Below are 26971 nucleotides of genomic sequence, written 5' to 3'. Positions count from 1 at the left end.
CACCTCAAGGTGACTGGAGAAATTTAACTCTAATTGGCAACTGGGTGGCGCTATAACAACAGAAAAATGCTTAAAAATGGCTAAAATGCGACAGATCGCTGTGGCTCCCCCTGTGGCCGAATGTTTGTTTTTTTTCTTCTAATTTTTGGTATGACTAAGTCATGGTATGGTATGCTGTACATAATCACGGAAACTGTCAGTGTGTCATTCTGTCTGTGCCACGTTTTTCTACTCACTGACATGGTCAATCTATGTGAAACTGCACATAGGCATTGAGGATTGGCATAGGTAGACTGTGACAAAGCTACCAATGGGTATGGACTAGTTTCTGTTAATATGAAAAGTACATTTAGCTCTCTTCCCAGCAAGTTATGCCAACATGGCCTTGGGTTGTCGAGCTCCACAAGATAACACTATGTTTGTGCTGGCTTACACAATGAGCATGCAGCAGGGGTGGGGGCGCACTTGTCACAGTGGCCATGGTTCCCCTCAGCCTCCCCTTGGGACTCCTCTGATAATTGGAGGCAGTTGTCAATTCAGCAAGTAGGTTGCTCATGCCTACACACACACCTACAAAGTATGTGCATTCCCCATGTGGATACATGTGCACACTTGCAGGTGCTATGCATGTTTCTGTTCATAAATAGATTTATGCACACGGTGACCTTTGAATATGCTTTACTTTATGTAGACTCTCAGCATGCATACATCAACAACATGCAGTACTGTACACACATACGCAGAGGCATTCAAAAGCAAATATGCATCCGGTAGACTGATTTTCATTTGTATGTATGCTTACGGCCACACAGACTTCTTCCCCATACTGTGCCCATCATTGCAGACAGAACAAAATGTCTCGCCCGGTGGAGGTGATCTCATTCTCATCAGCAGAAGTCTTCAGCAGGCCATTAGCCAGGGGCTTGAAAAGCACTTTGCCAAGTAGCCCTGTCAACCAGCTCTGCAACAGCACTATTTGGAGGAGCTCAAGTGTGAAAAGACCAAACACACACACAGTAAAAAATGTACAAGAACACACACTGGCTCGGATGCTGACAAACACTCTCTAATACACTAATGCATTGCGCACATACATTTACCTGTCATGCCTACCGTGCATATTTTTGAAAAATCTTGTTTACTCTGTTTGTTTGCAAATCCTTCATTTGAAAATGCTGAAATAAATATTAGTCTGAAGGGACTGGAAGGTGCTGCGCGAAGGAAGCAGGTGATGGAGAAACAATGAGAAAGTGAGAATGGCAGCGTGTTTTTGATTGGAAATTAGCTTAGAGAAATGAGCTGCATAATGAACGGGGAACCATTAGTCATATGTAAGTGCTGAGATGGCAGCAGCACTCTGAGGTAAGTGAGCTATAACAGTTTGTTTTGATAGACTCTCATTTTAGAACTTAAAGGAAGTTAAAGGTTGGCATACAGTCTTTTACCTTTTATATGTTGAAAGTGGGGCTTGTGACTGACACTGTGCCTCTTGGTGTACGGAGATGATGGCCTTAAGGAGATTGCAGTTGAGAGTATTCATAATGATTGTGTCCTCCCCAGTGGCCCAGATTCTCCTGTTGGCCAACTGTAAATGTTATGTAAGAGTAACATCTGGACCACATAGGGTGTGTGAGAGGTTAAAGGACGGCTTAATGTTTGTGTAGTATGCACCCAATCTCTGTGCTATACAACATCAGTGACATGTGGTTCAGAGTTGATATCACAGTCGCTCTCCTGTATATTAGACTGCAGTATTTTACAGGGAACATAAATTTGTTTTGCAAAGACTTTTTTTTCCATTTTAGCCTTAAGTTACCCCATTCAACGTATGTGCATTCCACTAATGGTGTTTATAACTTAACGCTGCATTGAGCAATATTTGACAATTAGGGGCCAGACAGGCAAAATAAAAGCTCAATGCAAGGTGTTGTTATGGCTAAGCTTTTAGCAAAGTTTGCCTTCTTACACATCCAGCAGACACAGAACACTCAACCCTTGTTTTGTGTGCGAAATGCTGGTATAAGATGTCTGCAACTCTTAGCTTGCTACATGCTCAACTTTCTCCTCCAGCCATGGAATCTCTATGTCTATGTGCAGGGTTGATTGTGTACTGATGCTTTGTCTAAGCTTGTTAGCTGCAAAATGTCTGCTTCCACCTTTATCATGGGAGGGTTAATGAGAGCCACAGTACTCAACCATACAACAGACTTCCCAGCCCTGAGAACTCAAAAATAGTTAGATATCGAAACCAAAGTTGGGGGTCAGGGGGGTCCTCCCCTAGAAAAATTTGAGTTTCAGAGACTTTGTTTTCTGCAATCTGGTGATTTTAAAATAATTCTAAATCCTGGTACTCCTGCAGAGTAACAGGAGGAGGAAGGAAGGCTGCACTACCACACCAAAGGCTTGACCTGCGCCAGAAACCTCCCCACCCCCCTGCAAGAGCGTCCAATCAGACTTTCACATACGTAACGCGGTCAGCATGGAGACAAGGTGTCTTCCGGCAGTCACATCCAACTCACGCATGCCTGGCGGGGAGCCCCTTTACAGCTTAGGAAGGTCTCAGAGAGGGAAGGTGCCAACAGATAGGGAACAGTACACTTTTAGAGTCATAGGGCTTATACTGGCTGTACAGTGCCAGGATCAGGCTGTGATAATGAAAAAGAAAAAAGGTGCGAAAATTTGTCCTAAAATGGGAGGAACACGTGAGAGTTCAGACTCTAGGAAGAAACATGAGAGGGCTGTGGTACTGTCAGGTTGGCAAGTGTGCCCACAAGCGAAAGTGTGTGCTGGAATAAGAAAATGAAAAGTTTTAAAATTGAAAAAAAATAAATAAATCAAAGCCTCCTGCTTTCGACAACTGTTCGACACAAATATGTTTTCTGCTCATACGGCCCTATCAGTGATAGTATGGCCGACACTAACATGGCTAATAAGCTACAACGTGGCCGTCTCAGCCTCCTAAAGGGATTTAGCTCCAAGGTTAGGGACAGTGTATCAGAAAAGGACAAACCTGTGGTGATTTATTTTTCCCGTCCCCACAGTTCTTTCAACCTTTCTCTCTTTTATCTCCCCCCTTCCCTGTCCGTCTGTCTTGTCAGCAGTTGCCATGGCGTTGATTTGTGGTTATTACGGGGTATTAGGGTGTGAGTTGTCCCGCTAACCGTGTCATCCAGAGGGATTGGACAAGGGGTTAGGGGAGTGTGTTTGCAGGGGTTTCAGAAGACTTTCTGTGTCAGGGAGGATTTAGACTGACATTTGGTGTGGGGTGTTTAATGCTGCTTGCGTGTGTGTGTGTGTGTGTGTGTGTGTGTGTGTGTGTGTGTGTGTGTGTGTGTGTGTGTNTCTCCTGACTTTACCAGTCGCGTGTCAGCTTTTGTTAAAAGGCCGGCGGTTACCACACGAGACCAGCAGAGCATGGTTCAGATCAACAGCTAACAAACTAAAGGACATCTAAACCCTCTTGCCTGCTCTCCTCAATGGGCAGATTCCCTCAGGGTCAAGTGAGATTGGGCTGTGTGAAGTCTGTGTGCACATGTATTTTAGTTGGTCTTGCTCTTGTGCAACCTCTTGCTTCATCTCTCTCTTTCTTTCTGGATGTGTGTATTCAGACTGATGCTTGTAGTCAGTTAGACTTCTATTTTTCAAAATCAGTAGTAAAAAAAAAAAAAAAGTATATAAAATTGCATCCTTAATCCATATCTGATTGTTTCAGTTTTACCCGATGTTGGCAGTAGATTGATTGTAAGCTCACCTCCCAGCCCTCCTGTTTACTGCTGGGAGCGGATGCAGACCCTCAGTATTACTATGGGTGGAACCGTGTGCGCATTCACGTGACCGCAACTGTCTGCAGACATTCACAGTGGAAGGTATGTTTCAGCCTAAAGAGGGACTGACAGATTGCTAACGTTTTTGTCCACTTTTAGACTCTACGACCTCAAATTAAATCCATAAGGACTCCGTGGGTCTTATTTTTGCTGCAGGATAAACCCAATAGATTTCCAATAGAGAATATTAGCAGGGTTAATCAGAGTCTGTGTGCACTGTGATGTAGGGTAGCTCGTCTGCAGGAGCGGGCAGTTATGGGAAATGCTGTGCAGCCAGGTCAGGTACAGAGCTGAAAGAAAAAAAACATCCCTGCACAGACCCCAACATTGTGTCCGTACATGTGTGCGCACCTCCACATCAAGACTTTACACCATCAAAACTCACTGACCTTTATGAATACTGCAGCAGGGATTTGGAGCAAAGCTAACACTCGCTAGCACCTGCACACACACACACACACACACACACACACACCCCTCACCTCATCATCTCTTTATTACCTTTTGCTCTTTTTTTTTTTACCTCCTCCTTCCCTCTCTGTTCCGATCTCTTCTTTTTTTACCCTCTATTTCCTTCCTCATTTCCCTCCACCCTATCCTTTCCTGCTCTCCCCATAAACTCACTATTCTTAGATGGTAATTTCTCTCCCTCCTCCTCCCACCACTTCATCCACAACCTCTCTTCCCACCATCTTCTCTTTCTCTCTCCGCCTGCCTTGGCATAATCACAGCTGGCCTCTCTCCCTCCTCACCTCTCTGCTTCTCTCTATCCTCTCTACAACTCTTTTTCCCGTCTTCTCTGACTGTATTTGTTTTTCTGGGCACGGTAAGCTTGTTAGCAGCGGGTGGTGTGGGTTAGCTGGCAGCGGAGGGGTAAGAAAGCCTCAGGATTTAAGGGCACTGACTGAGTTGGGGAGAGAAGGTGCAAACAGGTATTGTGACCAAAAGAAAACACACACACATAGGCACACAGGGGGTCAATTTACATCTATGCATATGCTAAGATTTTCTTTCTTAGTGGATGAAAAGCATTTTAAATCTAGTCACATTAAAGCCCTCCATTAAAACTAAATACAAATTGAATTCTTTAAAAGCATCCCTTTGAACCAAATGCTTGCACACGCACAGCGGAGGAGTGGATTTCCCTCAGACAGATGGGTTTTTATCAGGACTCTCCAGGCCACCAAGGGGAATGGGGGGAGTTTTGCATGGTGTGTCAAGGATGGGCGGATGAATAAAAGGGGAGAGGAGAGAGGGGGGGATAGAAACATGACTGGAGTTGCGTGAGGAGACGGGGTATGGGCTGGGTAAATGGGGGATCAGTTTTGCCCAGGGCTCATGGGGCCCCTTATCCAGCTGTGGATTAGGGACGCATGTATATGTGTGTGCGTGAGTGTCAGCTCTGAGTGCACCAGGCCATACACGTATGCCGACATTTTCATGTGTGTGCTTTTCCGTGCTTGCATGCAATACGCTCTGTGCGTTGCTTCATGCTTGATTAGTGTGCGAGCAAGAAGAGATGCGATAATGACGTCTTCTTTCCTCTGCATCTATTCAGTGTGTGTGTGTGTGTGTGTGTGTGTGTGTGAGATCAGAACACACTTGGGTTGAATGTCTTGGCCCCCAGTGGTACATCCAAAGCGCTTTAGCTGAGGCAGGGAAGAAGAGAGGGCTGCAGGAAGGCTGTAGAGATGGGGTGGAGGTGCGGGTCAGGGAGGAGGAAGGATTGGCATTTCAATATCCTGAGAGGATTACTGGCTGGGCTTTAGATGGCTGGTCCCCGTGGAGTTACATGGGCCTGAGAGGTGGATGCATAAAGGGAGGAGAGGAGAGAGGGATGAATATAGAAGTGGAGGGATGGGGAGAGAGGTGAGCGGTGTAGCATTGTGAGCAGAATGCCTTCTGGGTGCAGGAGAAAGGAGGCATGTGGTGAAGAGCAAAAGCAAGAATACATGTTTTTTCTTTTTTTCCCCCCCCAAAAAAATATTGTGCACACAGTTGAAACTTTTTTTTTGTCTGAACTATCTGCAGCTATCTGGTACATTTACAAGTTCTTGTGTGTGGATAGAAGTCAGGAGATGAGAGGACAGTAAGGTCTTGAGATAAAAGGCAGGAAACAGAAGAGGAACATAAAGAGTCAGGAGATGTGCAGAGGCAAGTGAGAAAAGGTGAGACGAGCTGCACAAGATATACAGTGTAACAACTGGAGAATAAAGCTGTAAAGTTGAGGGAAGCAGAAATTGGAGGGAATGTGGGAGAATAAATGGTGTAAGAAGTTCTCAGATTATTTACGCAAGTCAAAGCACCAATAGCTCAATTTGAAAGTACTCCATTACTCCACTCCAGTAAAAGTCCTGCAATTAAAACCCTACTTTTACCTTTCGCAGATCCGGTTTGTTGTGTGTAACCAAGTCTTGCTCCAGGAGAAGTCTCATTCTAAAATCTCGCGGACTTCACCACATTGTTGAAATCAGCTAAATATTCAGCCATGACATTGAAAATATTTTAGGTAACACTAAGCTGCGCTTTCTTTACTCCAAACTCTTCCTTGCACTCTTCTCTCCTTGAGTGAGACTTGGTCACAATAACAAACAGACCGGATCTGTGAAAAGTAAATAAAAATGTTTTATATCTCTGGTCTTTTTCGAAATGTTGTTAGACACTTAAAATAACAATTTGAGCCTGCCAGTGACAAAAACAAATACTTTTAGGGCCTGTTTATACGGTTCCGTATATTTCTGAAAACGGGTATATATCTTTGCGTTTGCACCTATCATTTACACGTAACCGAAGTTTTTCTCGACGAAAACAGAGATTTTCAAAAACGGCCTCCAAAGTGAACGTTTTTAAAAATATCCGTGTCTATGGAGACATGTAAACAGGATAGACGGAGATTTTGGAAAACGATGACGTTGCAACCCAGTTCGCGCATGCCCATTAGGCCCCCGGGAACCACAACAACAATGGCGGATATATTTTCACTGTAGACCCGGAATTTTTTTCATACGGGATAAATAAAAATCTGTTTTTATTTGTATCGGTATCCGTGTAAACAAGGCCTTAGTGCACGTAAATTGACAGTGCACAATTGCTCGTAGGAATTGCTGCAGCGCTCTCTCTCAATACTAAACCGGTTTCAAAAACTGTTATATTAGGCACTAAGACACAAAAACATGAGGTTTCCCTTTAAGTAAAAGTACAGTACTTTCAGCTAAATTTACTTAAAGCAACAAAATTAAAGGTACTCATTCTGCAGAAATTAGCATATTCTTATTATATTAATGGGTTAGGAAAGGAGAAAAGTTTTTTGAAACGGATCTAAATTTATTTTTTGGGATATTATCTCATGTTTGTTTTTCGTTTTCTTTTTGTCTGAGAACATTAGGAGGGAGCTACTCCTTTTTTTGTAAACCGAAAACTTTTTGAACAACTGGTAAATTCTTGAACACTGTATTGTTTTTATTGGCTTATAAATAAATTTCTTATTTTAATGTAAAATCTGAAAAAAATCTAGCTGTCAAATTAATGTAGTGGAGAAAAAAAACAGTATTTCTTTCTAAAATGTAGTTAAGTAGAAGAGTAAAGTAGATTAAATTGGAAATACTAAGTTAAGTGAAGTAAACGTACTTGCCCAGTGTACACTGCTTGGATAAATGTACTTACCTACTTTTACAACACTGCCTGGTATATATGCCATTTGAGGAGTAAGTAACTGAGGAAAAAAGAACATTGGATGTTGGAATGATGAGAAGAGTGGCTGAACTGAATGAGAGAGTCAGAAACGACTCTGACTAGTAACACCTCATCATTTCTGAGAACTCTGATTGACTTCTGAGTACACGCTTCAGTTTGACTGTTTGAATATGTACAAGTTTGAGCCTGAATTAATTTGGGATCACATCTTCCCTGCATCGTGACAGAGATAAACTGCTGTCAGCGAATGTTTTTTTTTTCATTCCTCCACTGAATGAGAGCTCCTAAACTGTCAACGTACAAAACTTTACCACTTTGTCATTTCGTGTCTAATACCCTTTTTTTTCCACACCTCTCTACCGTCTCTCCCCTCATCCCCGCCTCCAGCCCTTTGCATAGAGGCGTTTGGATCCTCTTTGCCTCCTTAATTAGAAGTGATGGGAAGGTGAGGCTTCAGCAGGCACCAAATGAATAGAGTCATCAAGCTACTTTTCAGGACTATAGCCCAGCCACTTAAGACGCTTTTTCACCCTGTGATGGGAATTTTAATTGCCTACCTCTTGGCTTATAATTGGAGTCTATGAAGAGGCACTCTGAGGGTCTTTAGTATGTGTGCTCTGTATGTAGATTTACAGGCTGTTTCTTGTTGTTCAGGGAATTGTGGTGTTCACTTAGGAAGAAAAACAAAGCTTGGAGGTAGCTGATGACACACACACACACACACAATAATCAGAGCACTATACAAGGCTTGAGGGCTCTCTTTGATGCACTTCTTTTGCCAAACCCAGGAGGGGAGAGAAACAGGAGAAAACACAAACTCTTATCGTCACGAAGAGACACGAGGAAAAAAAAAAAAAAAAAGTTGAAACTTCAAAATCATTCTCATCTCTCATTTTCTCCGTCTAATACCTTGTGAGGTCTTTATCGTGCCACTGTTGAGAGAGCTCGGCTGTGTTTGTGTGTTCGTGCCATCTTTGTTTTTGTTTTGTTTTTTCACGGGGGTTGTTGCTGGAGGGGAGGCGAGGTTGGCGGCATCCTGCTGCGAAAGAGAGAAAGTAAGTTGTGTGGAGATGCAGCTGTCTTTGTGAATGACAGCGTACTCGTCTCTGATACAACAGTAGGTGGGTGACAGACAGTTCAGCTCATCAGACCAACACTGTACACACAAAGACACAAACACACCTCTTTGTCATTCACTGCGCCTCTTTTATACCATTTCCAAACAGTTGTCTTCAAAACAAAATATACAGTATATTTTGTGCAAGACTGTATATTTGCACTTTTTTCCAACATCTTAGTATTCATCAAAGTTTTCATCTTCACTGTGTGTTTCTGTCTTTGCATTTACAATAGGAGTTTTATTCTTTACTTCAGTAAAGTTACTCAAGTACTGTACTGAAAGGGATTCTATACTGATTTTCAACCAGCTCTGTATCATAACAATGTGAGTAGAATGTATAAATGAACTGCGGTAAACTTCCCTCCATCTTACCAGCACCCAGATCTCCTGGAGCCTGTTTTAGAAAGCAGGTTTAACAAACTCTGAGTCTAACCCTGAACTCTGAGTTGACTGACCCTGAGATGGAAAACTCTGAGTTCTCGGTTCCAGAGCAGCTCGTCAGAGTCAGATTAATCAACTCTTAGTGTGTTCACTCTGTGTTGAGTTAGTGAATGTTGACTGAAAAAAGCCATCATCAGCGGAGCTCTGATACAATAGGATTGCACCATGGTAACGGGTAAATAAAAGGCAGAGCCTCCATTTTAATCTAATGGACATGGATGTTTTACATGCATGTATGTGCAGACTGTGCACATTTATCTTAAAAGAAGTCTGAGTCAAATGCCAATAAAATAAGTTCAGACTGTACCCAGCCTCACTTTAATTTTGTAGCTCACTTAGAAATAGTAATGACCTCCAGTATAAGAATTATGTTCCATTACCGATTTTTACTATTAAAACTAAGATTACACATGATTTGCATTAAACATGCCCTGTGTAAGAGTTGGCTAAAAAAAAAAACAGTCACAGAAAAAAAAAAAAAAGGAAAATTAAATAACTTCTACTGACAATAATCCAGACATGCAGGGGTTTGAATTTGAGTTGGGGGTGACTCAATCTCAGAAGTCTAGATACGGTACATATGCAGACATCTTTGTGTAAAGGTTGGGGCTGACTTGACTTGACTGTGTATAAAAGCGGTAACTCTCATAGTCCTGAGTAACTACCACTATCCAACCAGGATTTACATTCTGATGTACAGTAAACACTGCTAATTATTGCGCTTCGATCTGGGCTTTCATACAATACTGAATCAATGAGTGTCTGGCTTTGTCAGAGAGAGGCCACAAAGAGAAACTCAGGGTTTGTTGAAGAAAACCTGCCACCAAGCAGGTTAGGTTCACAAAGTCAGTTACCATAGTCACTGACCCAGAGTTTAAGTTACCTCTCTTTCTGAAACGGAAACCCAGAGTTTCACTCATCTCAGGGTTAACTTACTATGAGTTTTCACATAACCGCTTTCTGAAACAGGGCCCTGCTCATCTGCACGCTCAAATCCACTGGATCCGGTGGATTTTCGCTGGCTCTGGGGCTGCTGCTCGAGCTTCAGTTTGTACTTCTATACTTTTTGTGAGCGTGGTTGCAGAAATCCAAAAATGCAGAACAGATCAAACTCACACCAAACTCAAAACAAACGGTAAAACTAGGCAGCACTTGTCAAATATAAACAAAGATTCTGTCACTGCATTGCCTGTTTCTCGCCTCAAATGGTTTCCAAATATATTTTAGCTCACTGTTTAACTGCTACACGAGAATTGTTTTCTCTCAAGCAAAAGCAAATGCCACAGCTGTTTTCCTCTTGTTTCCTCTGGTCATATAGCACCAGTTCAAAGACCATCTTTTAAGCAGTGAAATACTTCTATAAGTACAAAGTTGAGATGATTTTACATGCATTCCATGTCATGCTACTATAAACCTCTACTCATTCAGAGCAGAATTATTTAAGAGGCTACTTACTTTAATTTTTTGACAGCTTTATGTGCTAGTTTACTTTAAATGAAGATTTGACAAAAAAAATATGATGCATTTGTTATATATTAAACTACCTAACACTATATAAATAGCTCAAATTTGCTCTACCTCAATCAAATACAACAGTAAAATACTACTTTTACTTTTTTAAGTATGTTTTGCTAATAATACTTGTGTATATTGACTTTTCCCTGCAGTGTTTTTTACTGCAGTATTGCTATTTTTGGTGAAGTAAAGGATCTGAATACCTCCTCCAGCACTTCATTTTCCAAACCCAGTATGTACTGTATGAGCTCACCTCTCTCAACATGTTTGACTTGCACTATGTCAGAAGTAAAGAAAAGAGGATGTCGAGATGTAAGCGTATGTGTGCGTGCCTTTGCTCTCCTTGCGAGTCTGTCAGGGCAGATAGGTCTTTCTTCACCTTCTCAGCCAATCTCCTGCAGCAGACTTGGGTCAGCCACTCTATGTGTGTGTGTGTGTGTGTGTGCGTGTGTGTGTGTGTGTGGCCTGTGTTTTTATTTGTTCGAGGCTCCAGGCAGAGTCTGTCTGGCTTGACGGATGTGTCGTGATCAGACCATGCCTCTGCCTTTAGGCTGAAGCACACTGGGCCTGAAGAGTGTTCAGAATCAGTCAGCGAGCAGCTGTCAAGAGCAGTTTAAGCAACTCGGCCCGAGTCGCTCTCCCCTGGTGGGTGTGGGATGCCAGGTTTGACAGATTTGTAAGTGGTAAAGTCAGAGCCAACAGGTAGTAGGTGGTTTTTGACATACAGCAGGTCGTCCTGTTAAATCATCCTCTAAAATGACCCAGCTCCCCCTCATCTGACTTTAATTGCATGCATGTGGACAAATGTGTCACCATTTCGTTGAAAGCTTACATTTCAGGACCTGGCGTTTTTGCACAGCTGGATTATGTTGATCGGGCCTCTTTTTAAATATATGATACAGCAAGACGCTTTGTCCAGCTTGCTCGTTCACCTGCTGTTCTGGTCTTTCTCTCGCCCACCTACCAACTGACTGACACATTTAATCATTCCATCACTGAGACTCTCTTCTCTGCCACACAAACACACACACATGCACACAACTTGGTGGATCATGTCCCTGCAACATATAATCTTGTAGTTTAGATGGAAATGTGCCTTATCCAGGTGTCTCTCCTGCACCAATCCTCCCCCTCACAGACAAAAACATCCAAATTTGTGTATGTATGTGACACCTAGACAAGACTCTTTCCCTCTAAACACCTCCCCTCCCTTTTTGTTCCTTCACAGATATGAATGATAATAACCACAGATAATACCCGTCTCTGACTGCATCTGCTCACCTCGCCTTTGAAGCGTGATCCTGGATAACATTTTTCCTTTCCTACTGTTGCTCCGTCGTACTGTATGCTCCTACTTTGCTTATTTGGAGCAGAGCAGAATAATTGTGGGTATATTTGTGAATTCGGGATGAGGCGTCTGGGCAGTTGGATGCTGATTGGGCAGATTAGACTGAGTGGCGAGCAGGGACGGGTTGCCAGGTAGCGCTCCACTGCTGGGGCAGGAAGATTAAAACAGCAAGACTTGCTGCAAGATAGTGAGACCTGGGTGGTGGAGCTGCTCTTTATATAAAACATCATTAGATTGGGATGCAATCGCATGCATGCACATATAACCACCTGGGGAACTGTGAAATAGAGATGTATGATAAAAGTATGATAAAAGCTGGGAAGCTAGAATGCTTTATGCTATAATATTGTATCTTTGCCTCATTGACTTCATCATTGTGTTATACTGTTGAATAGGTTTAAAGCTGGGGTGCGGAATTTACAAAACCTGAGCAGCAAAGTATAATTCATCCAGATTTACAGGCATGGTAAACAAGAGAGACCAAAAAAGGGGTGACTCCCTATCTTTGAAGCACTCTCAAAGTCCAATATGTGTCCATTCATTGAGTATTTATATCTTTTTAGTCTGTAAGGGTCCACCGATCAAAAGAATCCAAAGGGGTTTTCATGACATGAATCCAAGTTGACCGAGGACCCATCCGTCCATCCATTTTCATCCACTTATCCGGGGCTGGTCGTGGGGGCAGCAGGACAAGCAAAGCACCCCAGACGTCCCTCTCCCCGGCAACGCTTTCCAGCTCCTCCTGGAGGAACCCAAGGACTTCCCAGGCCGGACGAGATATGTAATCCGTCCAGCGTGTTCTGGGTCTGCCCCGGGGCCTCCTACCAGTGGGACGTGCCTGGGACACCTCCAGCAGGGGGCACCCAGGAGGCATCCTAGTCAGATGCCCGAACCAACTCAACTGTCCCCTTTCTACGCAAAGGAGCAGCGGCTCTACTCCGACCTCCCTCTAGGACCCACTGCAATAAAATGGGGCCTAAATTGGACCCAACTGGCCATGATGTAATGTTGACTCGAATCTGTACAAGTCCCAAGTCGGGTCTCAGATCCTAGGGTTCACGTAAATCTGCCTGCAGGTTAGCTTGCTGTATATTCTCCATCCCGAGGAGCGCTCTCTTTCAATCTTCCCCAGCAAATATTTTGACTTTAATCCTTTGTATGAGCACTAAGTTTTTGTATTATCTGGAGCATCAACTCCAGAAGCCTTTCTCAGGCGCTTTAAGGATTTTCCGCCATAGCTTCCTCCATACTTGTTGTTGCTGCTCCGTCACTGTCTTCTAACATCAGTGATCCGCTGACCAACTGTTGTAACTGTGTGCTTGTAATTCAGTCAGTACAAGTGATGAATGGCTGTAAGACTACCATCTGAGAGGATACTGCAGTATTGCTCTACACAAATGGTAGTTGAAAGTGTGCAGCAGTGGATTCTGGCTTCAGACAATTAAACATGTTTAAAAATCTGAGTGAAATCTGGCGAGGAGCTACAACAGACAGACGTTACTGTAAAGTCAAAACGAGTGGAATATACTCGAAAAATGTCAACCACACAACTACTTGTCTGTTTGAAACTTTAATGACTTTATTAAAGTATCGCACATGCAAATATACGCTCCACTGGGAATATGGAACCACTGACAGCAATGCTTGTGGCGGTAGGTGTATAAAAAGCCCCAGGGATAGCCAAACCAAAAGAAACTAAATGTTCCCACTCCTCTGCTGTCAGTCACATAAATCGTTGCACTATCCGTTTAACCCCAGGTAGAAGCCAGTGGTGCTGTGCCCAGAGGGAACGACGCTCTTGCTTCCCATTAACCCTTTGAACATGAACAGGCTTGACAGATACATTCTCTCAATCATCTCTCTCAATCATCCCCGCCTATACAACTTATAGCTAAACACCCTCTGCTATCTTGTCTCTTCATTCTGAACACACGCCATTGCTTAATATGCGAAGGCACATGGGAGTGCGTAAAGTTGCACACGAGGCGGAGATGGTGAGAAGTAGAACAATGAAACCCCCTCCTGACAAGATGGATGTCATCTCAGCAGAGGCACAAACAGGCCTGCGGGGAACAGCGGATTCCCCCGAGAACAGAGATGGAGACGGAGCTGTGTTGGGGGAAATGGAGAGATAAGGAGATGGAGAGACGGCGAGGGAGAATTTCCAGAGAGAGGACCCATAGAAGTGTGGAAGAGAAAGAGGGAAAAGTAAGAATGTCTGCGAGATGTTCAGCCCTGCTTGTGCCGACACCCCTGGGGACAGCAGCTCCTCTGCCTGTCTCCTTTGATAACGGCACAGAGATGCCAGTTGCACCTCAGCTGCCTCTGTACACATGGATGCAAGAGCCTACAGCAGCAGCTGCCATTTTGTGCCATAGTCTATTCATAGATCTACCTGCCATGGAGACCTGAGCATAGAGCTGCCACATAACCCCCAGTGTCTGCAGGATTGGGTATCAAGAACCGGGTCTGAATTGGAAATTAAATAAACCTCAGAATTTGTTAAAACACATGCTTTGCAATTGGGCTTTTTTATTTTTGAGAGCAAGTTCAGGCCCAGGCTCACAAAACTGACATCAAAGAACTAGTGGCATCTCCTCACGTCATCTGTTTCTCCGCCAAAAGCTGCACCTGAACACACAGCGAAGACTACAGCCAACAGCCAGCTACACATACATTCTGCACCTGCGTGACAGGAGATAGCTCTCAATAGCAGCAGGTGGCGGTAGTCTGTATTTGTTATTCAAAAAGGGAAGCCGGAAGACAGACAGGACAGATTTAAGACACTTGTTAGCCAGTTAGCTCATTAACACCACAATCTGATGTTGAAAGAACAAAGGATATTTATATCCTTAGGGCTGCTGTGGCTCAGAGGTAGAGCGGGTCGTTCACCAATCGGAAGATCAGCGGTTCGACCCCCGGCTCCTTCAGTCTGCATGCCGAGTATCAAGCAAGCAAGAGCAAGAGCAAGACACTGAACCCCAATTGTTCCCAATGGCTGTTCCATCGGTGCATGAGTGACTTAAAAAAAACAACTAAGTAGCAGGTGGCACCTTGTATGGTAGTCTTGGCCACCAGTGTATGAATGTGTGTGAATGTGACTCGTAGTGTAAAAAGCACTTTGAGTGGTCGGATGACTAGAAAGGCGCTATACAAATGCAGGTCCATTTACCATTTACCATATATAACAAGTTTGAAACACTCTGCCAAATCCAACACTGTTTCAACATGCTGAATTGGATGAAAAAAAGTCGACAAGGGCCAACAGTGTGGGACACACCGCAAAAACAGGGCCCTTAGGACCACCTGTGCTTCTGTCCATATGGCTAATTATGCATGGACCAACTCACGTGTATGCTGTTTACAATATAGCGGACTGTTGCGAGAACCTTAAAGGGCGAACTGTTATCACCACTGGAAAATAATTTAATCAAGTCCATCAACATTATGAAGGGTGTACTGTAGTGTGGTGTAAGCATTTTCTATGCTCCCAGTCGTGGTCATGACTTAAGAGAAGCGGCTAAATGTGTATTCAAAGTAAAAGATAGCAAATATTTCAGTAGTCCGTGGAGAATATTCATATTTCTCCTTTAACCAAACAGAATCTTAAAACATCATAACATTCATGAAAAATAACCTTTTACGGCACCCTAAATCTGCAAAATATGAAAGTAGTTTTTGCTTTCTACATGTGGTTTCAGTCCTATTCAAACAAGATGAAAAGGATCGGCACTTCCACTTTGTTGTCTGGAGTTGTCTGGCCTTCAGTTTGTGACAAATGTCTCACGGGTGTAGAAATGTACTAACAGTTTGGATTCAACAGAAACTGGAATTGATGAGCAGAGTGTATAAAACCTAAATGATACCCAGCTCTAGCTTGTACTCACAGCCTGTGGGAGTTTAATCACTGAGAGGTACAGCTGTGTGCTGCCTGTTTGGCATTTTGTGCCAAACTCCATCTATTATACTTCCTCTTGCCTCACTTTTTCGCTCTCATCACAGCGTCCCTTTGAAGTCTATAGATCATTATCTGTAGCAGTGATTGGTATGTGTACAGCAAAGCTTTCATACTGGATGGTATCAGGAGCTGTTTGTCTTTGTGACGACTGCCTATCAGTGTGTCTGCCATGTGATTTCTGCTGTGTGATGAGGCTTTGAAACGTCTGCTGCGTACTTCCACAGCCGAGCTGAAGAGGCTTATTGCCCACAAGGCCATCACCTCTTCTATATTACTTGTGAAAATCACTGTGCAATTGTGTGTGTGTGTGTGTGTGTGTTTTTTGTGTGTGTGTGCGAAAACCATTTCAGACGGCAGTCAGCATTGATTTCTTCCTCTCAAATACAATGCCAAAACCAACACTACTCGCCATTTGCTGCCATACACTCTCTCGTGTGTTCTGTATGTGTTGAAGTGGTGGGTGTACAGTATCTGCCAACTGGACGTTTGTGTATGTCTTAGAAACTGTTATGTCCACATAGTAATCATTGCTCTAGTGTTGAGGCCAAATTCCTCATAGATGCACAATCAGTATTGCAGTGTGGAATGTTAGAAGGCAAATTCTGCAAGAAATGGACAAAAATCTAGTGATCAACAGTGAAGTTGATGGTCCCTGAAAGATTGAACCTTTCTCGTCATTCTTTGACTTCTTGTTTCCTAGAAGACATTTTTCTAGATGGACAAAAAGGCAAATTCAATTTCTGGTACGTTTAGGGATGACATTTTTTTTGTAGGCCAAACACAAAGTTAGGTTACCTTGACAAGAAGTCAATGGGATATTACTTCCCATTGCTGAAGAAAATAAGCTCTGTGGCAAATTTTTTTTTATGAAACTTGTATGTTTTGTTCAGCAAGATAATCACAATAATGTTGTCAGAATACTGGCATTTCTAACTTCGATACAGTAACTAGTAATCTATATTTGATACCAGTTTTGATACCACAGTAAAAATTGCCAGTAAAGGCATACAACCTACATTTTTTTTATTAAAAAAAAAAGAAAAATGCAACATGGCTATAACAAGACAATGGCTTTTCTTTTCTTGGTTTGTAGCAGAGAATAGCTGAATGATTGTAGTAATCATAAAGAGAGAACGAGAAAGCACAGCCAGTATTGGTGTATTAATACTGCAGAAAATTTGTATTGAAACTGTTTCACATATCCGTAATGGACATGTATCAATAGATCAGTATTTTTAAACCCCAGTGTGATGATTTTTAAGTGAAAATTAGGCTATAAACGAACTATACTACAGTTGTATGTCTTCATCCCCACCACATCAGGGCTGTAAAGCCATGTTCGGTGAGATGATGCTCTGCAGTCTTATCTAGCCACTTGTTCACATCCGCCTTTCATATGACACGTAAAAGCTTCAAAATTCATAAGTGGGGTATTTACTGACATATTTTTTGCCATAGAACAAAACGTGGCTACACTTTGGTGCAGTGGTTAGCATTGTCACCTCACAGCAGGATGGTTCCTGGTTCAAATCCAGGCTTCAAATCCAGGGTGGGGGAGCCCCTCTGTGCAGAGTTTGCATATTCTCCCCAGGTCAGCATGGGTTTTCTCTGGGTACTCCTGCTTCCTGGAGCTGATGTGAGTGTGAATGGTTGTCTGTCTCTATGTGTCAGCCCTGCGATAGTCTGGCGACCTGTCCAGGGTATACCCTGCCTCTCACCCAGTGTCAGCTGGGATAGGCTCCAGCCCCCCCGCGACCCCCAACAGCATAAGCAGTTACAGAAAGTGAATGAATGAAGAACAAAACGTGCAAATCTCTCCCTACGAAACAAGTTAAACCATCATTAGCTTCTGTTCTGTGACATATTTCCAAGTGAAACGGAATATTTAAGCTGTGTACAATTACAGCAGGGATTGACAGCAAATCATTTGCATTTGATTGGACCGCTAACAAAAAGGGCAGGGTTAGAATTTAGCACAACACGGAGCAACAGCAATTCACTCCTGAGCAGACTGGCTCCACATGCACCTCCCTCATTGTTCCATCAGGAGGAGGGTGAATTCGGAGGTGAATGAATTAGACTTTCGCCACATTGTTTTGGAAATGAAAAGGTTTTTCCAACTGATATCAACACACATCTCTTCCTGTTTCTCTCTATATTGCTCCATTAGCTAGCGACTACAACCAGTAAGTGGTGAGGTGCAGCTTTATAAGACCGGTGTGGCTAGCTAGTCGCCCAAAAACTCATTCAAGTGGATAAAGTTTTGTAAATACCCCTGAGTGCACGATGAGTCATGAGACATTTGAAACACTTTTAGCTGGTTTTTGAAAAAGAGAAAAGTTAGGGATTTAAGTGTAAATATGCTTTGGTGCTGATTTTTGACATATATTTGGCATATAACAAGAAAGAGATATATGATCAGTTAACACAGGGACACAGGATTAAAACTGGAAAAATGCATTTTTGTTTCATTGGGACTTGAAGCTTGTGTTGACCACAGACATTATTTCAGGCATCTACCCATAAATCCAATTGAAAAACCTATTGTTTATGAGACGAGGGAACCAGAGGTGCAAATATGCCAACTCATATCCCCAGTTTAGGACTGATTCCTGCTGCGCGCTATTCCTTTACAATTTAATGATAAAACATGTTTTAGAAACTACAGAGCAACGTTTTTAGGCCTTAGGAAAGGTCACTTCCACTTTAATATAAACGTCTGATATATTTATTAGTGTACATGTTACACACTGCATATTGTATCATATACACTTATATGTATGACGATTATGGTGAATGCCTCAAGGCTTTAGAAATTGTACCAACAGTTCGGACACTGCTAGTTTGTCTGCCACACTTCTGTTCAGCTGCAGAGGTGGAAAGACCACTTAAACCCCCATATAACTTTGTGTTTGAGCCTTCAGGTGACCGTGTGTGTGTGTGTGTGTGTGTGTGTGTGTGTGTGTGTGTGTGGGTAGAGAACACATGCTCACCTGTTTTTTATGTGTCAGATTGAGCTGTGATGTGATTTGGTTTGGTTTGGAGGCAGGCGCCGGTCCTATGCATAATTCAGCACACAAGACAGGAAAAAAATAGCAAACAATAGCCTGCAGTTGTAGATGGGGGAGAGCAGGTTGACACTGTGTTCTTGGTTTAGTGTGTTTTTGTGTGTTTCTATGGCAGGGACTTTAAGAAAAGGGGTGTCTGTCAGAACTTCCTTTCACTCTTAACTTTCATCTTACTACAGAGCACCTTTCTCTTTTTCTGTTTCTCAATTTCTTTAATGTGAATTCTTTACCACCTGCCCATCTCATCTGTGCACTTTATTTTTCTTCCCCCTGCTTCTTATGTAAGGTGGGAGTAATTACTTTATTTTCTAATGAGCCAGGCTGCAGTCTATTTCCTCTACACTATATAATAAATGCCTGTACATATTCATTAATCACTAAGAATAATCTCTCTGCGAGTGTTTATTTACATTCCTGTATACTGTTCATTAGCATCTTTCCTTTCCCTTCAGTGGATTTTTTTTTCTGCACCTCCCCTCCTCCCACCACTTATGCTTATGTTGCATTATGGGAGGATGTTACAATGGCTTGATGCCTCAAAGCAAAGTCTTCATTCTTTCAAAATGCCACTAATTGGCATGATTAGCATTTGAACACTTTGAATATGTATTTGTTTACGTGTTTTTCAAACCAGACCACTTATTTACTGGCTATATTCTGCATATATATGTGTGTGTGTGTGTCTGTTTATGTGTGTGTGTCCTGTCAAGGATCAGAGAAATGCCAAACAAATGCACAAGAAAAATGTACAACTAGTTAATTATTTTGGGTAATGCTGCATTTTACTCTCATTATATGTAATTCTACATGTAATACTAGTTTATTTCCCCATTTTTATCATTTACATAATTAGGAAAGTTACTGAGCCTGAATAGAAAAGACACAATGATTATGTTTACATGCACAAAATATTCCAGGTTTAGCACTTATTCTGAAAAAGTAATCCCTTGCGAAGCTGTTCACATGGCTAATGACAACTATAATATTCCCCTCCACATGGAGCCGTGCATATTCTGATTGGTATGCCTTAACATGCTGTTTATGTCATACTATGGAAAAGTGGAACAGCTGGAGCTGCTTGGGCCATTTTGCTTCTTTGTGTCAACAAAAAGGATTTTTCCACCGGTGGCGAAACTGTTCAACCGTGCGAACACAGCCTCCGTCTTTCAATCCTTCAACCACCTTGAAACAATAAACTGTAATATTTGTGCATTTCCAAAAACACTGTTGAAATCCAAGATCTTTCATGATGGTTAACAGTAAGCCTTGCAAACTGTTGGTGAGTTGTTCCAAATGCACTGTATACATGTCCAAAGATTGCTCCTAAAACCCAAAAATTATGCTTAATTTTCTGCTTAATTTTTTAAAAAGGTCTAATTCAGAATATCCAAACAGAATATTCTGTTTACATGACCCGTATAAGATTCAGACTAATGTCATATTCGGAGCAATAGTGGAATATTAGTGTGCATGCAAACATAGTAACTGATGGCTGTGAACTGCAAAGGCTCAGTGTCACTGAATTAAACTGATTTTTTTATTATTACTTTTTAGTTAAAAATGTCATCGTGAATTATTACCCGCTCACTAGATTTCCCTTCATGATTCTGAATGTGAGGTTTTAAATATTTTAATTTAAAAAGCTTGATAGTCTTAATTTTTTAGATTAAGAGCAGAGTCACACTGTACACCAGCTGAGAGACAATCAAACACACACACACACACACACATATATGCTTATCTGTCATCCTGCCTGGATTTTCTTCCCCCTCCATTCAGCTTTACTGGGCAGATATAAAATGCAATGATAGATGCAATGATACAAAAATTTGCAGAAGTCCCCATGAATAATAAATAATACCTGCGTTTTCAGACATCACAAAACAGACAGATGGAGACGGACAGTGAGAGACAGATACAGACAGATCTAGTGCGTCTTTGATCCGCTGCCTAAAATGACTGTATTATCCTGCTGCTCCAGAGGAGGACTGAAGGAGCTGCACAGATGCTTTGTGCGTATGTTTATGTGTGTGTGTGTGTGTGCATATGTGGACAATTTTGTGCGTTCCCTCAGTTCCACTCGTGTGAGTGACAGGCAGAACATATTCATTAGTGTGGCTGTTTTCAGCGAGGAAAGAGATGAATTGATGGTTAAAGGTCAGGAAAGAGATGAGCAGGAAGTGAGAGGAGCAAGAAAGAGGAGCCGTGAACTGATGGGGTGACTGAGGGGAGGAGGAGGAAGGACGGAATCAAAATGGAAGAGAAACAGAGAATCGGGGACTTCAGTGCCATAGAAAACCCTGAGCATCGTGTTTTTTTAAAAGTTAATTGAAAGGCATTAAAGTAAGCGAAAAACAGCAATAATTATTATCCTGTACAAGAAAGAAGACAGGGAACACCCCTAACACTCCCCTGCCACTAAATTTAACCCTAATGTCCTTAATGGTAGCGCTCCTCCGAAACATAAAGGCCTTTCGACTAAGCTAACTGCACCCCTTCATTTTGCATAGTATTTCTGAGTGACAACCCATTTTGCTACTTCATTATACATGGCATAATTAGCACTTAAGCAAGAGTGGGTGGTGCTTGTCGATTATCATACTACGTGCTGCCTGTCATTTGTTGACAGTGAAACAAAGAACTGGTCTTTCCACAGTAATGAAATTGTTTGCTTAGCGAGCCCGTGGCATCACACACCGCATCTGAATTTGGAAAGCTTTGTGCGGATAATTCATCTTCAATTTTGCTACTCCGTCGTAATCAATAAGAGATGAGATATCTGTAGGGATAAATTTCACCGCGGCTCTCACAGATTGAGTCAGAAAAAAGTTCTGAGGTCAGTTTAATTGAGAGACTCGGAGAGGAAACGGGGAGTCCAGATTAAGAGCGTCTCCATCCGTTAGTCTCGTGTCGATACGGACTTGTCAGTCAATCCATATCTGTATTGATCTATTGTCAGTCCCAATGTACCGACCCAAGCACTGTTCAATGCCGCACACACACACACACACACATATACACTCAGACAAAGAAGCGTGTGCAGTGTTTATCCATTCACGGAGTGCGATGAAGCTGTCTGCTCTGACACAGCTCAGCTTTAATAATTAATCCGTTACCTCTCTGCTATCTACTTGTGTCCTCGTTCTTTCACTCCCTTTGTTCCTCTGCTCTCCATGCATCCTTGCTGGACTTTCCCCAACTGTCCTCTTACGTCCGCAATCCACATTTGCGTCCTTCTTTTGCTGTCTCACCTCAGATCTGTGAGTACAGTAGGGTATACTGTATATATATCAATGCCTGCTTTCTGGCAAAAGAGAGTTCTCTGTATTCCTCCCTTGACCTTTGTCTGCACACAAGCTTTGTGTAAAAACTGGAAATACAGGAGGGTAAAGACTGTTTCTGATGTCCTTGAGAAGACTCCCCAAGCTATTGCATCTATATTAAATGAGACTGGAATCCCCAAACTCATCTCTCTTCTTCCTCTCTCTCTCTCTGTCTTTTCTCCTCTTTGTAGCACCATCTCTGATCAGTGAGCTGCGAGCGGAGAAGATTGACCAGAAGAGCATCACCTTGGTGTGGAGGGAGCCCTCTTACCCAAACAGCAGCCGCACAGAGTATGAGGTCAAATACTATGAGAAGGTAAATCCACTGGTACATCCTAATCTGTGCACGTTGTTGTTTTTTCACTGCTGTTTTTCTGTTACCAGTGAGCTGTCATAAATTAAATTTGGTAAGAACCAACCAAATGGAGGAAACCAATAAAGGAAAATCAATGTCTAAGGAATATATTAAGTGCTTTTGTTAATGATCCTTTGGTATTAGAACCCAATAGATACACCTGCATGACTGATACTGTGCAAATGGGGGTCACTAAGTAGCTCGAACTTGCACTCCAGAAATGCCAAATATATGTCTGATGAAGAGGGAAACAGGGAAATCACAGCAGCAGAGGCTGGGATCTCCTGACTGTATGGCTCAAGCTCCAAAAATGCTGGATCCTACATCTACTGTACTGCAATTCAGTAGACCCTCTCTGCCTCTTAAATGCTTGCTTCTTTCAACAACACCGCTCCAGTTTATGATGCAGATGTTCTGTTGCAACATTTTTTATGATGCATGAGCACCGGAGTGACAGAACACATTATACAGCTACTTTCACAGGCTGAGGTAAGGTTCCTCATGATGAGTAAACTGAACTTCATTTGTATAATTGATTGAGTGCCCCTGTAACGATTTTGTGTATGACATTCAGAGCGCCAATACAGTAGCAAACCACTATTTGCTATGTAAAGATATAGCGGAGCATCCTAAGCAGAAAATGAAGTCACACGCCCTCTATGTTTGTGTTGTAATCTGAGTTTCTCCGTGGTTTCTTTGGAGTAAGTCAGTCCAGGCACGCATGCGTGTTAGTGCACGTGTGTATCCCACTGGCTAGCTCATTGCCACCACTTTGCCCTGCAGTCATACAGCGGTTATCAGTGATATTGGTATGGCGTTATGGCGGATGTGTAGTGCCCACTTTATGGTTCCTCCAGTTAACACTTACTGTTTTTCCACCAGTGTGGCACGAGTTTCTGCACCTAATTTTAAACCGTCCAGAGCTGAATTGGCTCGGAACCTGAAAAGTTGGCTCCCAGCTGGTACCAAAATTAGCAGGTTTTTCTTAGTGCGTACTGTGATGACATCAGTGGATTTGTCATATTCTGTAGATTGAAAAACAGAAGTCAAGTTAAAAATCGTCGGGAAAAAAACAGCGTTTATTGGTCTCATCAATAGTTGGTCCATGCTTGTTTTTTGGATTAAAGCAAATATCTGTTACAACAGGACAAAAGCTCACAGGTAATCAACGCGATCCGCCATTTTGCTGCTTGTGTTTACCTCCATTGTGTGTTGTGCAACGCCCTCCATTGATGACTCATCCTTGATTACAATGGCTCTGCTCAGAACTGGTGGAAACTTGAGTTGGTTTACCAGATAGCACCAAGGTTCCAAAAATCCTGAATGGAACCAGTTCAAGAGCCAGAGCTAATTTGTTTAACACTGTTTATGGAGTTAGTGCAGTTAGCTTCTAGCCGCCGGCTCAGCCACGTCCACGTTCAGAACTGTGTCCACACAACTCATACGTTTTGAATTTCCCATAGAGCCCCTTTAATTTTTATTTTATTTTTTATTTGTTGATATAGTCATCAGATATTTGTTTTAAATATTCAAAAATCATCATCTGCGTCAGATTCAAAAATCCTGTGGTGAAAGCTGAGACAAAATCTTAATGTTTCCTTTGGTGCACCTGCTAATTTGCCAGCAAACCCCATGATTGACAATGCATGTTGAAATGATGAAAAATTTAAGGAGAATAGAAACTTACCGTAAAGGCAACAAAGGGAAGTAATTTAGTAACTGTTGTTGTGTGACTTTGGAGCAAATTAGAGGTGGTATTTTTAAAACCCTTTCCATAAATGAAATCATTGTCTTAAAAACCTAGCTACTGAGAAATTGTTAAAGCAAAATGTGTATTTTTTCATCCATTTACAAGGGCCAATTATGTCTAACCCTGAGTCCATATTACTGCCACATTTTCTTTTGCTTTTATGGATAACCACTGTAATTTCATTGGCCTTATCACGCTCATTTAACACAGCACTTAGTCAGATTGTGGCCACCACGTCAACAAGTCATAGTCTTCACAGTAAATCTGTCATGCACGTAAACCACAGCTGTCACGCTCGCACTCCTCCATTTTCATACGCTGCGTTTTTTGGCAACGCCAGGTCTTTGTGTTTGGCTGTGTCACACTCGCACCCATTTTCACACCACCTACTCTTCTCTATGCTTCACCATATTTAATAAAGCCCTGCTCCGCGCTGCTCTACTCCCACAGCTTTAGAAAAAATAGGGAAAGATTTAGAGAAGGGATGGGCGAGGAAAGACTTGGGGGGAAAAAAAAGAGAAGAGATAGCAAGAGGTATACAGTGTGGCATTTTGAAAGAATGAGGTGCCTGTGTGATAACTGAGGGCAAGGAAAGATTAGAGAGGGTATTAGGTACAGATGAGGGGAAGATGACTTGGCGGAAAGATGCTTGTAAGAGCAGAGTGATAGAGAAAGGAACGAAGGTGCTTTGTGGGGCCGGATGCAGAAGAAAAGTAGAATGAGGGAGGTAGATGAATGGAGAGAGTAAAGGATAGATGGAGAATAACTGAGAGTGAGACAGGAAAATTGGTGACAGGCCATGAAATGAAAAGGCAATACAACTACACTGCAGCAAAGAGCCTATTAAAGTATGAAATATGGCTTTGCTTAGTCAGTGTATAGCCTTTCTTTTCCTTCTTTTTTTATTTATCAAGATGCAGCTTTACAGTACGGGCCCACATGGTGCTGTATGAAATATTTAAGTGTTTAATCTGCCTCATAGCAAATAACAAATTGTTGACGACAATAATGACCAACAATGATGATGACTAATAATGATTAACTCACTGTTTATTCATAACTCGATGTTACAAAGTGTCATCTGTGAATCTGTTGTTGTTTTCCTCCCACCAGTCATGTCTGAGGACTCTGTGTTTTCATCCTCCTGTGTCCGTCTCTTCTCTGTGTCGCAGACTTTATTAGCTCACGCCACAGGAGTCACTCATTATACAGTAGCTGCCACTCTCATTCTCACTTAATCTCTCCTGATTTCATTCTGCTTGCATCCCTCTCTCCGACGTTCGTTCTGCTTTCTTTATTCCTTTTTCGTGCGATGCTATTCTCGGACATAAAAAGGCAATAAAGATCATGCTAGCAGCGCTGCGCACACTCAAAAGCTCACTTTCACTCGCTTTACCGTGACCGTTAAATCAGATTTATCATCAAAGCTCTCATAGAAGCTCAGTCTCAATTGGAGTGATCTTGTTGACGTGCAGAGGCATGACGTGCAAAGATACAATAAGGACTACTTTTTGAAACAAGGTGTGAAACGGATTACAACAAACCAACATTATGAGGCAACAAGTGGAGTAGTTACGTTAATGTGTCACCTGCTCACCACCCCTATTGTGCCCACTTTAGCAAGATATGAGTCATTCTCACAGAGAGAAACAAACAAGCACCACCTTTAGTTTATTTTCCTCTTGAATGAATAGAGCCATGCTTTTATTGGGTTTTCATCATTTATATCCAAAGCACAGAGGGATACTTCTTTACTGAAAGCTGGTTAAAGGTGCTGTATGTAACTCTGGAGAAATATGGTTGATTCCCAGGTCGTCAAATACCGATCTATGCGGTTGATGATTCAGTCCGACTACCAACCCAAAGCACTGGAATTTGACACCCTGGGAATGAGACTCAAGAACCAACTTATTCCAGAGTAACATAACAGCACTTTTAATCTAGAAAGAAGTTTCAGCCCTGGATTCCACCAGGTGCAGCTGCACCATGTTCTGACTTGGTATTGTTCCGTTGTCCACACAGCGTCCTACCACATCGGTTGTTTTTTGCCTGCCCGATTTTGTAGACTCTGTCATTCTTTATCGATGTTTGTGCTTTTACCATAGGTGGGTAATTAGGCAACATAGTTATATGGTTTCCTTTTGTCTATTTAAGTCGTTTTTATTGTTGGTATTACTACCATTAATGCTGTAGCCTACAGATGAAGTTAACACCTTAAAAGTCCAGATATGTTGGCTCAAAGATATGTAGTTTTTTTCAAAAATGCATTCATCCTTATAATTATTTTGTATCTATATTTACATATATTTCTATTTACAGTGTGTTTATTTGGAAAATTGACCAGATGCTACCGTTCCACTTCCTGTTTGGCTGAATTTGCACTTTAAAACACGTTGTGACTCTGTCAAAAATAGAGTAGAGGCTTTTTTTTTTTTTTGCGGTGCAGAGTGGAGAGTAACTGCTGGGTCGCTTCCGAAATGCTCAGCAGTGCATCTGGTGAAATAGCAAGCATTGTCTAGAGTGGCCCAATCAGCTCCACCCAACCTGTTCTTATTCCAAGGGTGTCAAATATTCCC

The 26971-nt window shown here is 42.2% G+C and overlaps 1 protein-coding gene across 1 annotated transcript in view; it reads left to right on the top strand.

The window, feature by feature from the left end:
- The window catches only part of LOC126384058 (ephrin type-A receptor 7-like), a 209745-nt gene that overhangs the window by 140669 nt on the left and 42105 nt on the right, over positions 1-26971 (top strand). The window contains exon 6 of the mRNA XM_050034916.1: positions 22482-22606. Within this exon, the coding sequence (XP_049890873.1) occupies positions 22482-22606 (125 nt within the window). The remainder of the gene's footprint in view (positions 1-22481; positions 22607-26971) is intronic.

The sequence above is a fragment of the Epinephelus moara genome, chromosome 22 (genome assembly GCF_006386435.1).
Source record: "Epinephelus moara isolate mb chromosome 22, YSFRI_EMoa_1.0, whole genome shotgun sequence".
Taxonomy (NCBI): domain Eukaryota; kingdom Metazoa; phylum Chordata; class Actinopteri; order Perciformes; family Serranidae; genus Epinephelus; species Epinephelus moara.
Note: the sequence above shows the minus strand (reverse complement) of the source record. Positions and strands in the feature narration are given on the sequence as shown.